Source organism: Callospermophilus lateralis, chromosome 15, assembly GCF_048772815.1.
Source record: "Callospermophilus lateralis isolate mCalLat2 chromosome 15, mCalLat2.hap1, whole genome shotgun sequence".
NCBI lineage: Eukaryota > Metazoa > Chordata > Mammalia > Rodentia > Sciuridae > Callospermophilus > Callospermophilus lateralis.
In genome coordinates, this window is record NC_135319.1 from 66,604,513 (window position 1) to 66,620,253 (window position 15,741).

At 40.3% G+C, this 15,741-nt stretch overlaps 1 protein-coding gene across 1 annotated transcript in view; it reads left to right on the forward strand.

The window, feature by feature from the left end:
- Positions 1–15,741, forward strand: part of Abcc2 (ATP binding cassette subfamily C member 2) — a 51,662-nt gene that overhangs the window by 28,292 nt on the left and 7,629 nt on the right. Inside the window, exons 17-26 of the mRNA XM_076834155.1 lie at positions 953–1,129; positions 2,154–2,321; positions 4,577–4,757; positions 7,293–7,419; positions 7,681–7,816; positions 8,427–8,646; positions 8,748–8,902; positions 11,272–11,427; positions 12,947–13,146; positions 14,619–14,745. Of these exons, the coding sequence (XP_076690270.1) occupies positions 953–1,129; positions 2,154–2,321; positions 4,577–4,757; positions 7,293–7,419; positions 7,681–7,816; positions 8,427–8,646; positions 8,748–8,902; positions 11,272–11,427; positions 12,947–13,146; positions 14,619–14,745 (1,647 nt within the window). The remainder of the gene's footprint in view (positions 1–952; positions 1,130–2,153; positions 2,322–4,576; positions 4,758–7,292; positions 7,420–7,680; positions 7,817–8,426; positions 8,647–8,747; positions 8,903–11,271; positions 11,428–12,946; positions 13,147–14,618; positions 14,746–15,741) is intronic.

The window sequence follows — 15,741 nt, forward strand, 5'->3', positions numbered from 1 at the left end:
TATCTCTTCTTCCACAGTATACTGATGTGCTTTCCTGATTTACCCATCTCTAATGAGCTAATTTGCATTAAAAATAATGCACTACAACAGAGATGACTGTACAGATTTAATTTTGTTTCCCAATTCCTTTTGGAAACTTTTTATTGCTAGCTCATAACTGAGTGTTTTAAAAACTTATTTGTTCTTTTTAAATACACATGACAGTAGAGTGTATTTTGGCATATGGTACACACATGGAGTATAACTTATTCTAATTAGGATCCCATTCTTGTGGTTGTACATGATGTGGAGTTATTCTGGTTGGTTTTCATATACAAGTATAGGAAAGTTATGTCTGATTAATTCTACTGTTTTTCTCCTCCGCGCCCTCCCTTCCCTTCATTCCCCTTTGTCTAATCCAATGGACTTCTATTCTTCCTTTGTTGTAGGTTAGCATCCACATATCAGAGAGAACATATGGCCTTTAGTTTTGGGGGACTGAGTTGTTTTTATTTTTGTTGTTGTTGTTTTTTAACACAGGCATCTGTTGGTCTTTATCTCTCTTCAGATTATATCTGCTCTGTGTACCCCCTGGTGTCTTAATTCTAACCTCTTAGTTCTTGCTTCTTAAGATGTCATCTATGGCAATCCCTGAAAGTAGGTCCAGTATACTCATTGAGTTAAACTAAAACACTATTCTAGAAGCAGCATGTACATTCATCTTCTGATTTTCAGGTTTGTGACAAGAAAAGTGATAGTCTAAAAAGAGGAGTCTTAATGATGAATTGAATCTTTCTCCCTGGTCAGTTCAATAAATATAAGCACATTCATAAATATCAGATGCTCAAGCAGCCTGACACATAGTTCTTCAAGTCTAACTTCTATTTGTTCCTCCCACTTCTGCCCATCTCATCCTTCAACCCTGCATTTCTGGAGGTACAACTTTCACATGGTCTGATCCTTTCCTGTCTAGGGTACCACAGCCTATGTCCCTCAGCAGTCCTGGATTCAGAATGGCACCATAAAGGACAATATCCTTTTTGGGTCAGAGTTCAATGAAAAGAGGTACAAGCAAGTTCTGGAGGCCTGTGCTCTCCTCCCAGACTTGGAAATATTGCCTGGAGGAGACCTAGCTGAGATCGGAGAGAAGGTACTTGGGACAACAAGATATTAAAGAAAAAAAATGAGGATGATGGCAAAGTACATAGAGTAACACAGTTGATCAATATTGCTAGTCGTGTTTGGAACAAACACCAGAAAATGTGTTTGTATTATCTGGCCACAAAATTTTGTGTAATAAGTCAGAATTTTTAAACTTTGTACTTAGAAGCAAATATTGGAATTACATAACCTAAATAAAAGGTGATGAGGCAAAGGACTGAGAGGCTAAGTTAACAATGACTGGCCCTAGATTTACCTGTATTATTAAATGCCTCATGCTATTAAATGACTTTTTATAAAAATAGATTTTAAATAAAAAATTATATTTTCAAGTAACTATACAAGCATAGCATTAACTTATTTATAAATTTTTATTGCAATCTTTATTCTGCAATCTTTCTAATGTTTTGAATAACCAATAAAAGAAGAACTATAAAAAAAAGAAAAGTTAAAAAAATAAAAAATTTTTTATTCTATATATTTAGAGTGTTTTCATCCATTCTTTTATTACTGAAAGTGAATCTTTGGTGGGGTGGGGTGGGGTGGGGTGGGAGGGCAAGTATCTTGAGGTGCTAGAAGACTAGAAACAGCTCTTGAGTGATTTTGCTTATTAATTCAGCATACATTTATTAAGCAACTATGTGAAAGGCACTATTTTAAGTGCTGGGATTATATCCAGGAACAAAATAGAGAAAACATCTGCCCTGGTGTAGCTCTAGATTCTCATGGGGTTGGGAAAGCAACAAAATGTTAAATAAGTAAATTATCTGATAGAAAATGTAAATTGTGCATGCCTTTAACTATTGGACTGAAAGTTATTTGCATCCAACTTATTTATTTGTATAAAGAAGCATAAGATTTTTATGTCGTAATACTTTCTTGAGGCAAATTTCTTCCTTTTACCCCTCCTTATTAGACTCTGTGAAGTTGGCGCTGGGAATAATACTTAATAGAAATTGTTTTCTTCTTCAGAAATTATTATTTTAAAACTTTCTTCTTTTTCTTTTCTTCAGGGTATAAATCTCAGTGGCGGTCAGAAGCAGAGAGTTAGCCTGGCCAGAGCTACTTACCAAAATGCAGACATCTATATTCTAGATGACCCCCTGTCAGCTGTGGATGCGCATGTAGGCAAACACATTTTCGAAAAGGTCTTGGGCCCCAATGGCCTGTTGAATGGCAAGGTGAGATATTATTCAAAGTGATAAAGATCTAAGGGCAAGGGGTTGGGAATCACACACATCTCCCTGGACAGTTATTGTCCGGAAGCAGATTTTCTTATTCACTTGCTCCCTGGGTTCCTGAGGAAAGAGCGAGAAAGACTGGTCTCCTTATAGACTGCCTCAGGAAGGCTTTCATGGTGAGGTCATGGCTTATGCTGGAACTGGCTAATTTAAACCCTTATTCTGTGGCTCTGACACTGAGCATCTTAAGATGATGGGCTATAATTAAAAGTACTATGGACCTGTGGTTATAATAGGAAATGTATTTGGTCTTTGTTCCTGGTTTCTAGCACAGAACTCCTAAAACCCTTGGAATTTTAAGAGTTCTAGGAGTGTCTTTTGTTATTCATAATGAGCCCCTTTGATCCCACCTGAGTTTATACTCATGAGATAACTTAGGGTAGAGCCCCTCCAAAGCCTCAAGTTTGGTTACCAGCATGAGCAAGTGATTAGATTGGAACTTTCAGCTCTACCCACTGCCCTCCAGGTGGGGTGAGGGTGGAACATGGAGATTGGGTAATAACAATCCATGAACAATGAGATTGGGATAACCTCCAAATTGGTGACCATATCAAGGTATTGGAGGGTGGTGTGGATAGAGAGGTCGTGAAAAGCTCCACATCCCTCCTCCATAGCTTTCCCTGTGTAACTTTTGTTTTTTTAATTGTAGATGGACATAATATCTTTACTTGTTTCTTTTTATGTAGTGCTGAGGAGGGAACCCAGTGCCTCACACATGTGAGGCAGGCACTCTACCCCTGAGCTACAGCCCCAGCACCCCTCTACACCTCCTTTTTTTTTTTTTTTTTTTTAACCTGTATATCTTTTCCATTGACTGTTTCTGAGTTGTATCTTTTACAAGCTGACAAATGTTTAGGTAGTTTTTTCCTGAGATCTGTGAGCCTTTCTAGAAAATTATGTAATGACAAAAGGGAGTTGTGGGAACCTCCAACTCATAGGCATTTGGTCAGAATTATGAGACTTGGTACCAACATCTGAAGGGGGATGCAATTTTGTGGGACTGAACCTTTAAACTGGGGTTCTGTGCAAACTCCAGATAGTTAGTGTCAAAATTTAATTTTGAATTGTTGGACGCTCACCTGGTGTCAGAGAACCGGTCAGTGTCAGGAAAAACCCCAGAGGACTCAACAGTTCACTTGCTGGTGGTGGGACACAGGTCATCCTGCAGGTATTAGAGCTATGCTCTAAGAAGGCGTTTTCCCTGGAACTTTTGCAGGATGTGAGAAGACTATTCCTGGAAAGGATGGCTAAACCTGAACCCAGAAATAAGACCTAATGCTTATTGAGTATTCCCTATGTCCCCGGACTTGCTGAGCCTTTTAACTGCATGGTCTCATTTGATTCTTGCAATGTCCTTGTCATATAATACAGATGAAGTGGCTGGTGAAAGCCAGTAGAACTGATTGTAGGAGGAGAACAGACATTCCTTACTATGGGAAAATTGGCATGTGTATCCTAACACAGTGGGCTGAATTGGGGGAGAGCTGACACAGCCCCTCTGCTGATGAGAGCTTTTCCACAGGTGTTGGGCAACTCTATTTGGCCTGTTTCCTACAAGATTTCTTGAATGCTACTAGTCATAGGATGGCAGAGTTGATGAGACCTGGGCTGCTATTCCATTGAGGCCCTTCGCCTCTCTGTTGGATTTGTGGATCAGCAGGAACTCTCTGTCTCTCCTATTCCTGGACCTGGCTTGTGTCCTTACAGATTTCTTGGTTTCATTCACTCATGAACTGAATGCCCATCTCATGCCAGATTTGGGACATGTCTAGATGGAAATATCTGGTCATTGCTTTCATGTAACTTACAATCCAAGGGGAAGACATGAAGAAAAACAAGCCATAATGTTACAAAACAAGAATTGTTTTAATGGTAGTCTGTACAGGCTAAAATGGCAACATTGGAGAATACACAAGTCTTGTCAGAGGAATTAGAAAAGAGGAGAATGTGTGTAGGGAAAACCTCATTGTCACTACAGGAAAATATCTCTGAGTACATCCACAATGATAGGAGTCTCATTTCACAGGTTTTAAGATGAGATGCTAGGAATGGAAGAAGCAAAATAAGCCAAGTGGTCAGGGTCACATTTTGAAGCAAAGCCCCAGTGTGAATTGACATGTTTTTTCCCTTTTAGAGTAATCCAGGAAGATGATAGACATAGGGTAATCAACACAACTTAATGTTATTTTTTACAGACTCGACTCTTAGTTACACATAGCATTCACTTTCTTCCTCAAGTGGATCAGATTGTGGTTGTGGGAAATGGCACCATCTTGGAGAAAGGATCCTATAGTGACCTGCTGGCCAAGAAAGGAGTGTTTGCTAAGAATCTGAAGACTTTTGTAAAATATTCGGGTCCTGAAGGGGAGGTCACAGGTACGAAAGGAGGATTGGAACAGGTTGGAACTTGGGGCCGGGGTGGAAATGGTAAAATAATATCTACTTCACAAATTGTTTAGTATACAATGAACTGTACTTGGAATTGAATTACTCAGAGATTCAGACTCTGTTCTTCAGTGTTCTGGGTAAAGAAACACAGACATTGAAATTCTGTGCCTAGGCCAAATGGGTGGCTCATTCTGCTCATCTCTCTCTGACACACAATCAAAGGACACTCTTTAAAGGGTACCACTGAAGGTTTGGGTAAGTAACCCTTGTGAAAAGCATTCCAGTGGCACAAGGGACTCACTCTCTTTTAGGGATGCTATGCTTCTGTTGATTCAAGTGACACATACCTTTCCAACTATCCCAAATTCAATTAAAATCGGTTCCTGGACAACCTCATAAGCTGGTGCTAATAGTGTGACATCAAACTCTTGGTAAGCTTTAACAAAGGAACCTTGATTAATATACCAAAAACACTGGTTTTTGAATCATAAAAAAATAGTGTCAGTTATATAGAGTCACAGCATACCATAGGAACAGCCCCTGATATCACTACCATTTGGTTTATTGTTTAGCTCCCATCAACAGTGGAGCCCTGTTTACTAGCATGTTATTGTTTTCGTTTTGAGACTTGGGACTTAGTGGCATGAAGGGAGGGTAAGTTGAGCTATATTAATATTTGTTCTGTGCCTTAGCTTCCCAGTTAACCACTGTAACAAAATACCACAAGTCTGGATGACTTAAACGAAATAGATGATTGCTATGAGGATGAGCTCAGTGGTTAAGTGGCCCTGGATTCAATCCTCAGGGGAGAGAGAGAGAGAGAGAGAGAGAGAGATATTATTGCTCACACTTCTAGAGGTAGAAGGGCATGATCAAGGTGTTGGCAGGATTTGTTTTTTCTTAATGTGCTAGGGGAAGACCCATTTGAGGCCTCTCCTCTAGTTTCTGGTAGTTGACTGGCAATCCTTGTAGTGCTATTTGCTGTTGTTTCTTCTATTTATTTGTTTAGTTTTCTGAGCTAATTTAATTAAGTTTGTGCCATTTGTCATATGTGGCCACTGAAATCTCTGCTTGGTTGGCATAGTGGTCAGCTATTGGTTAGACAGAGATTTCCTTGGATGCTTGGCACCAGTAGGTCTCATAGCCGTTGCTGAGAGGCTGTGTGTGTTGGTGCATAGCTTCAGCACTGTGACAGTTTACATCAGTGCCTTAGCCTTTACTTCCTCAGTGAAATGAAGGTCATCTAACAGTTAATGGGACTGATAATTTCATTATTATTTTTTGTGGTACTAGGGATTAAACCCAGTGGGTCTCTACCACTGAGATAGGGCCTTGTTAAGTTGCTGAGGCTGGCCTCAAACTTGAAATCCTCCTGTATCTGCCTCCTGACTTACTGGGATTACAGACATTGCCACCATGTCCGGTTAGCGTCTGCTTCCTGCTTGCACAAAGTAACAAGATCAATCTGAAGTGAGACACTAGGGCCTTCTGCAATCTTTCTTGGGCATATTCATAGCCCTACACATGTGTGTGGCATCCTAGATTGCCAGGAATATATCAGAGGTATCAAAGTCCTCTGTGGAGGACATCTCATTCCCCAAATTTTCCATTTAATTTTTTGATCAGCTTCTTATGGCCTCAACTGTTTCCATCCCCTCAAGCAGCTGTGATGTTAAACAGTTGCTGCTGATTGTTTGAACTAGCCCAGAGGTCAAATAAAGACAAGTCTTGTGAATGGAGGTTTTCAGGGAGTTCTAGACAGGTGAGATAATGGCAATTCACCACCAGTGATTTTTTTGGGTTTTGTTTTGTTTTGTTTTTTTTAAGGGGACGAGGCATTCTAAACTTACTCTATTTCCTTAAGTGGCTGCTGGGCTGCTAGGTTTTATGGCCACCATAATTTTATGGCTGTTGGCTTTCTAGAATACAGCAGCTGGAGAGAGAGAAATGGAAACAGGGCAACTTAAACAACTATAAGGTGGACTGTTTTTGCCAAGACCCAGTCATTTAAAAAAATAATTGATCCTTTATTGTTGCAACTCTTTGGTTAATTTCAGAGTTCTGAAACAGTTGATTCTGACAATGTTTTTTAACAATATTCTCATTGCTTTTATGGAGGAACAGATTTCCGGAGATCCTTATTCTACTATTTCCACTAATTTCCATATTATATTCTTCATTTTATTTTACTTTCAGGGTATGCTTTTTTAAATGTTTTCAATAAGTAAGAGCTTCTTATATTCTTTGAACTTCGAGATTAGCATTTCCAATTTATAATCATCTCTTTAGGCAATTCTGGGGGTGGCGACTCTTCTGTTTATCTACAATAATTCTTAAAAGTTCTTTCCTGCTCCAAAGGAATTTTTGTCTCTGGGCTTTTCTTCTCCTATGTAGCCTGTTTGTATATCTGGGATCCCTGTGTTGAATCCAACAAGATCAGAGAAGGCTTCTCTGTCCTTATTCTGTCTGTTCCTTCTCTGTGAACACTGTGCCGTTTCCCTAACCTCTAACGTGTCTCTCTAGTCAATGATGATAGTGAAGAAGAAAATGACGACAGTGGGCTGATAGCCGGTGTGGAGGAACTCCCTGAGGAAGCCGCCTCCTTGACCATGAAAAGAGAGAATAGCCTCCGTCGAACACTGAGCCGCAGGTACACCACTGATCCAGCTGGCAGCCTTTATCACTTCCTATTTCCGCTGATCTCTTTTTTCCGTGGGCTTTTCCTGAGAAGAGGGATGCCATGGGCCCTCCTAGCTGTTCCTTCGTTTCCTTGTATGAAGGGCTAGGCTTGTGTTCATTTCCCACAGCCATCTGCTTCCATGCCAGCAGAGTGACTGTGACCTCAGTTTGCAAGAAAACCTACAGGAAGCATCTACATGCTCAGGGGAGTCTCCCTCTCTCTGTCTCTCAGCTCCAGGTCCAGTGGCCGGATCCCGAAAACCCTGAAAAACTCCTTGAAAACTCGGAATGGGAATGCCCTGAAGGGGAAGGAAGGAGTAGTGCAAGGGCAAAAGCTAATTAAGAAGGAATTCATGGAAACTGGAAAGGTGAGCACCACAACAAAAAAAGTACCATGGGAGGGGATATAGGATTTAGAATCTGAACATTTTAAAAATCAGTTTAAACTCAATTACTCATCTCCGGGAAAATATGTTCAATTCTTTTGTAATTCTTCAGATTCATTATTAAAACAACACAGGCTGTAGGCCTTCTATGAAAATGATGTGTTCCTGTGAATATCCCCCTCCATCCTTCATGAGTGCTTGATTCCCATTCTGATATGTAGAGAACAACAAAACTGTTTTGAGATGTTGTTCTAGAAGCCCGGAAACTAACGTAGCAGACCCAGAGCACACAGTTCAAAATCAATGAGAGTTAAAACAAATTCCAAATTATACCTGCTCCTCTTAATTCCCTCTAGATGTTCATTAATAATCAGATGGCTGTTTACCCTGCATTACAATTCAACATGGATCTTTTTTCCTGGCCCAGTGCAGGGATGATGACCACAGATTACCAAATTTGGCTACTTGCAAAATTTTCCCAAGAGCATCCACTCTTCCTTGTGATTGTTTTTTAAGATAATTCAAGTGACAACAAAAAACAAACAAAAAAACCACATTAGGGCATCTACTAACATTGGTGGGGGCTTTGCAGGTGAAGTTCTCCATCTACCTGAAGTACCTACAAGCAGTAGGATGGTGTTCAATATTCTGCATCATCTTTGCCTTTGTATTGAATTCTGTGGCTTTTATTGGATCCAATCTCTGGCTCAGTACTTGGACTGGTGACTCTCAAGTCTTCAATGGCACTAACTATCCAGCCTCTCAGAGGGACATGAGAATTGGGGTCTATGGAGCTCTGGGAATAGCACAAGGTACGTCTGACAGCTGCAACAGCCTGTACTTTGCTTGTCCTGGGCATAAATCTTTAGGGATTTCCATGCATGGTGCTAACAAAATTTGGTTCCATTCCTAGGTATATCTGTATTTATAGGAACTTTCTTGAGTGTGTATGGTTGCAACCATGCATCAAAAATCTTGCATGAACAACTGTTGAACAATATCCTTCGAGCACCCATGAGTTTTTTTGACACAACACCTACAGGCCGGATTGTGAACAGGTTTACTGGTGTAAGTATCTCAAGGGCTATACAGTGATGTGTTTATATACTGAGGATCTTTCTATTTCTGATAAGAAGGAATTTTTGTGTACCCCCTAGACTGTTCTTTTGCCCTCTCAGCATGCAAATATTTCTTAAGTACCTCCTATGAAGTCCTAAAGATCCTAGGGATACAGGGATACAGCTCTGGCCCTTCTGTCACTCACATCTAATGAGGATACAGCCCAAAACATAAAGGATTATGATAGAATATGGTGAAACCAGTAACCACAGTGTGTACAGTTGTTCTGGGAGTACAAAGGAATGATGGAGAAATGAGATAGTAGCTCAACCTGGATGACTGAAATGGAAAATGTCAGAAAAGGTGAGACTTGAGTTCAATCATAGAAGTAAACCAGGGAGCTGATGAGGGAATCGAACCAGGGTAAGAAGGATTATTCTGCTGAGTAAAAAGCATAATTAACAGCACTGTCACTGCTTGTGAGAGTGATTAAAAGTGATAGGAGGATCATCTTTTGCTTCATATCTGTTGTCATTCCTGAGGCTTCCATCTTTGATGATTTAAGAACCAGGGAGTGAGGTGTGAATGTGGATTAGAGCTATCTATGTTTTGAGGAGGTTCTCAAACTTTGTTTCCATCTACCACAGATGCTGGAACCATTGGCATGCGTTCATTCATCCAACGTTTACTGAGTGCCTTTTTATGGAGCCAAGTACTGCACTAGGCACTCAATAAATGTTAAGATCATAGATGACTATGAACCATGAACCAGACCTAATTCACTGAATTTTTTAATGCATATGAGTGGAAGTTTCAGGAATACGGCAGAGACCAGGCAATTCTGAAGGATATTCAGGCATCAGCACAATTTTTTATTTCTTTACTTGAGAGTTCATTTTATAAAATGTCTGAGAAGCTCTAAACCCTTTTTTGTTTGGCCTTGGAACAGACACAGGAAGGGTAGCTCATACCTCACAGCCAGGTTCTAGAGATAACAGCAACCACTTCAAAAGTGGGCAGGTAACTGGTTCCCATTTGTCACCTTCCTGTGGGGTAGAAATGAGGAGCACACTGTCATTGGAGACCACTTCCATGCACTCTCTTCTGTAAATGGAACCTAAGCAAGCATAAACTTTTGGATGGGGATTTTGCAAAGATTCCATAGTCTTCCCCATGTTTAATCTTCTGGAAAAGAGAACGTGTGGGTTAGTTAGGCTATAGTCGTATTTTGCTGACTGCTTTTCATGGAAAAAAAAAAAAAAGAAACTATCATTAATCATATAGTAAGTTTTGCAGGGGAGGTGGCTCAAGCTTATAAATGGGGATTTTGAGCTAGGGTTTTCTGAATCAGTGGCTGAGTCTTTAAGAGGAGAAAGAGTGGAAGAAAGAAAGATGGGGAATCTGTGCTAGGTAAGGATCAAAAGTGATCTGCATAGAACTGACAGCTGGTGAAGATTTCTTGTTTTTTGCCAACTCTTGACATAGTTACATATTTGCATTCTTATATAACTTTGGGAAAGGTAGATTAGACTCAGGAGTCATCCCCAAATCAGAGGTCTCCTGGAAGACTACTATCCCTGACCCAATCTGGGGAAACTCCAGAGATAATTTAGTCTCACCTTAGCACTCACAGATAGAATCAATATAATCCTCTAAGAAAGCTGGGCAAGGGCAACCTAAGATATAAGCCAGATTTCCTGAGTATGCTCCAAACCATCCTTCCATCCATTAATCTTATCATTTTAAAATTTATTTTGCATGGTATGAAAACAATATGGCAGTAAGACCCCTCTATCACCTCTAGGTTCCTTAGCTGGAACTCTGGCCAGTCAGGAATCATGTTTAATCCCTTTCCCCTGAGGCTCTATGCTTGGCAGAGGAAACAACTTTCCAGGATAGGATGGTACTTCAGTCAAGGGTGGGTGACAGGGTTTGTTAACTGGAGTTTCCCAACAAATGTGTATTGAATCCCAGACTCTGTTCTAGGTACTCCATAAAATTAGGACCTTTATAAGGTTAGAATAGCTCAATTGGTTAGTTATTAGAGAATGATTGTAAGCCTCTATTGGTTTATAATGATTATGAATTATTTAATAAATTTGATGGATGATGAGTGAAAACCTTTATCAACTGTATTGAAAAAGGTGAAGAATGACTGCTGGGTCTATCTGGAGGTACTTTAAAAACTGAGGAAGTTATAAAAATGAGATTTCTTATTAGGATGAGTAGTATAATCTATTGCAAATGAATATCTTAACAAGATTAAATGAAGGAGTGTTAGGAAACCCAGAATTGAACAGATGCCTCTCTGGAACCAGGAAGATATACAGTGTTTAAAAAATTCATTGGTTCATCGTCTGTCCTAACTATATTGTTAGGATATTTCCACGGTGGATGACACTCTCCCTCAGTCCTTGCGCAGCTGGATTGTGTGCTTCCTGTCGATAATCAGCATCATCGTCATGATCTGCATGGCCACTCCTATCTTCGTCGTCATCGTCATTCCTCTTGGCATTATTTATGTGTCTATTCAGGTACATTTGGAAATGGGTAGGTCTGCCTTTCTCTCTGCTCATTAAAGCCAGGATCCTTTCTGAGACTCCTCTCTTTTGTTTGTGGCTAGTCACTTCTCTCCAGCATCTTTACCATTTCATCATATATCTTGATACCCAGGAGCCCACAGGCCACTGTCTGAAGCTCAATTGTCAGCATCAACTGGTACATTATGGTTCACAGCATTTCACAGCCTGACTACCTACCCCCAGAACCTTAAGTGGAATGGATTTATGTTTAGATTCAAGACCACTCTGAGATTAGCTCTGGACAACTTCTTGCAGCTCCATAAGAACCCCATGATGGTTAGGACATTTCTAGAAGAACTTGTCATGGCTGCTTCCTCTTTTGATTTTGGGTAGGCAGCTTTACTTAGAGATGACGGTTAGCAGGAGCTAGATCTCTTCATTTCAGGGCACTTCTAATTTCACTGGGGTATCTCTGGATGGTTTAGGCTCAGTTTCAACATATTTTTTAAGGGAACAAATAGCTTGGGAGCCAAGCTTCACAGAAAAACTAGAAGAGACTTTAAAATGGCCATAATAAAAACTGATGAGGAGAGGGAAGCTGTGAGAAGAGCTTTTGTCCCACTAGCTGCCTTTGTGATGAATTCTTAACCTAGGGCAAACCATTTTGAAGACTCTACAGTCTGGGGGGCTTATGACCTTGTGATCTGTAGTAAGATGGCACCCGTTTGGGTTTATGGAGTTCCACAGTTGCACCAGCGTCTTCATAATAGCCTTCTGACGGCCCATTACAATTAAGCAAATAAGAGGCAAGGTTATTTGAGGAAACTTCCAGATATAACATTTTGCATTCTATCAAATAACTCTCAAATGCCCAGTTATTCTTAGGTTTCAACAAATCCTCACAGAATCCGGTAGCACTGATTCTATTCCATCATTCCTTGCCCTTTAAGCCATGGAGATTCTTTCTGCATTCTATTATATCCAGCTCATTCTGACACCCTCAACATTCTGCATATTTCCAAAACTATTTTACCTTTATACACTATTGAGGCATGATTTTGGTTACTCAACTGATTCTGTTCTTCAGTTTTGCTCATACCTTGTATTCCTTTATCTGGCCATTTCTTGCCCATTCCCACTTTAAATTCCTTAGGCCCAGATATCCTTTACAAAATCCTTTTGTAGACCATTTATGTAACCAGCATAGAAACTTTCATTTGGATAACATATGCAGATGTCAGGGGGAGAATATGGACAAGGTGCTCAACTCTTGTAGTTTCGAAAGTCAAACCCCCTGAGACTAAGGTGTGGTCTCCTCACTTTATCTTCCTCGGTTCCCCACCAACTGCAGTCTTTCTATTGCCCCCTTCTTTGGGCCTCTTTCCTCCTTCTTCTAGCCAAAGATTCAGGTTTCCTTCATGTTCAGATGTGGGCTGGGTCCCCAGTGAGGAATGTTGGGTCATGTCCAGAGGGAAGATGTACAGGATATGCAACAGGATTATGTGGTTGATTCTTCACTTTTTGTGTTCAGGTATTTTATGTGGCTACCTCCCGCCAGCTGAGACGTCTGGACTCTGTCACCAGGTCCCCCATCTATTCTCATTTCAGTGAAACCGTATTAGGTTTGCCTGTTATCCGTGCATTTGAGCACCAGAAGCGATTTAAAAAACAAAATGAGGTGGGGATCGACACCAATCAAAAATGTGTCTTTTCCTGGATTGTATCCAACAGGTGAGGTTTCCCCAGGTATGATTCCAAATGTGTACTTCCGGGCTCTGCATGTTTGTCATTAGCCATGCAAGGGAGGACAGGCATGACCAGGGTGTAAAGCTCATTTTGGCCACACACACCTGTCATGCTATGTAATAGAAAAAATCATGAGCTTTAGCACCAGAGACTGGGTCCCTAGGCCAGCTCTGCCATTTACCATGCTAAGTAAATCGCTTGACCTTGCTAAGGAAAATCTAAGTCCCTTTGCTTTCACAATGGCTAGGACACAACTTGACTGATAGGGTTGTGGTGGAAGTCAAACGCCACTTCTGAGCATTTGGTAGCCCATCTATAAGCCCTGGATAAACTGAACATTCTCCACTTGCTTCCTTGAGAATGGATAAGAGATTCTCCATAGACATGATATTTTTTTTATGGTGGTGAAAACAGTAGAGGTTGGAGAGAGGAGAGTTGAGAATTTTTAGGTCAATCTATTGATGGCAGAAATGGAAAGCTCACATCTGTGAGGCAAATCCCTGAGCACTGCGAGCATCATCATCATCATCATTGCACCCTGGGAAGCAACGTCCTTGAAGGAGAACAGTCTTGTCAGGAAGGAACAATTCTTGAGTAGCTTCCAAAGTATCTTTGTATTGAGGGTAGGTAAATGATGGTCAGTGTTATTTGGAACATTGGGAGATCAGAGATTTGATCATAAAGATATTCGATTTCTTACGGGCTTTCTAAAAAGGAAAAGGAATATAAGTAAATCTTATTGGACCCCTATGATGAAATATGTACCATATTTATTTGTACACATGCTAGAATCATTTGTGCAAACTTCCATTTTATTTAAGAAAGTCAACTTTCATAAGCCATGTCTATATTACATGTATTCTGTAGTTCTCTACAAAGTTCCCCTATATCTCCCTGTGATGGAATTCACACTTAACTTCCCTCCACTCCTAGCTTCTCTGCCTCGGAAAAATACTCAAGTCAGATCGGGTATCGGGTACACTGAACCTTCGTGTGGTGCTTGTTTTTAACCAATCTGGATTCACTATGGCATTGCTTTCTTGGCTTGATCAAAAGAAATCACTTATAGCATTCGCTTAAAATGCACACTCTTAAACTACATCCTAGGCTCCTGAACCAAAATCTCCTAGGGAAGGGTCCAGGAATTTTTCACATGAATCTATAATGTAATGTTTTTAACAATTGCTTTTCTTATAATTTGGTGACTTTGGGAGACATTGTACTATAGAATCCCTTAGTTAGTAAACTATTCTCAGACCTTTAACTTGCCATTTATTATCTTAAAAAAAAACAATTTAAAGGACTTTTAGGAATATATTCAGATATTCATAGATTTCTCAGAGCACAGCCCTACCAAATCACACCCTCTGAGAATGTTCTGTGAGCCCCAGGGTACTGGTCAAGGTAAGGAAGTAGAGATTGGTGACACCTCTCTCTCTGGTTCTGTTGCCCTGCAGGTGGCTTGCAATTCGCCTGGAGCTGACTGGGAACCTGATTATCTTCTTTTCAGCCTTGCTGCTGGTTATTTATAAAGACACCCTGAATGGGGACACTGTGGGCTTAGTTCTGTCCAATGCCCTCAATGTGAGTTTGAAGACTGGGTGTTTGAGTAAATTCATACACTTATTCTTAAACTGAATCTGGAGTATATTGTACAGTTGAAACTAGGAGAAACTGAGATTTGAGCCCTGGCTCCATCTCTTTCTTACCCCTACCCTACTCAAGAAGGCACTGTATCACTTAGGAAAAGGACAAAAATAAGCTGGTTGTAGTGTCACACACCTGTAACCCCAGTTACTTGGAAGGCTAAAGCAGGAGGATCACAAGGTCAAGGCTAACCTCAGCAACTTGGTGAGACCATGTCTCAAAATATGGGACTATAGTTTAGTGGTAAAGAGTTCCTGGGTTCAAACTCCAGTACTGCAAGAAAAAAAAAAAAAAAAAGACATAAATGTTGTTGTCCTTAGAGCTTAAGAAGGCAACTTATGTTTCAATTTAATATTCTCCTGTGTTTTTGCTTTTGGTTGGTTCTGTTAAAAAGAGATAATTAAATTTCTCCTCTAGAATATAGCAGTAATCAGAAAGTCCTTTGGACAAATAATTCTGTGATATAAGTTTGTGCTTACATCACAGAACGACTGGAGCTAACAGTAATAGTCTGAAAAACCGTATAATGTATCTCACAGCACCACCCCCAGCATGTCTAGGGATAAATGCCAGACATTATTGTTTCCTAGCATCTAAGACAGTAGTTGGCCCTTCAGTAACTTTTCAATAAATATTTGTTCAATAAGTAAATCATTTGACCATCTTCCATGGTATCTCTTTGAACTAACATTTAGAGGCTTGCATAGCCCCAAGTGTGTTTTAAACAGCGCTGTCTTCATTAGAAGTTAATAAGACCCACAGTGATCCTGCCAGAGATCCAAAAGGACTCTGTTATCCACCTGAGTCACTTGGTTGCTTGTGACTTTGCCCCTTTATCCCCCAAGACAAATAAGACAAAGAATCAGGAAACCATTAAATTGAGCCCCCCCACAAAAAAATCAGGAATGGTTCAACCTACACAAAGTTGTCACT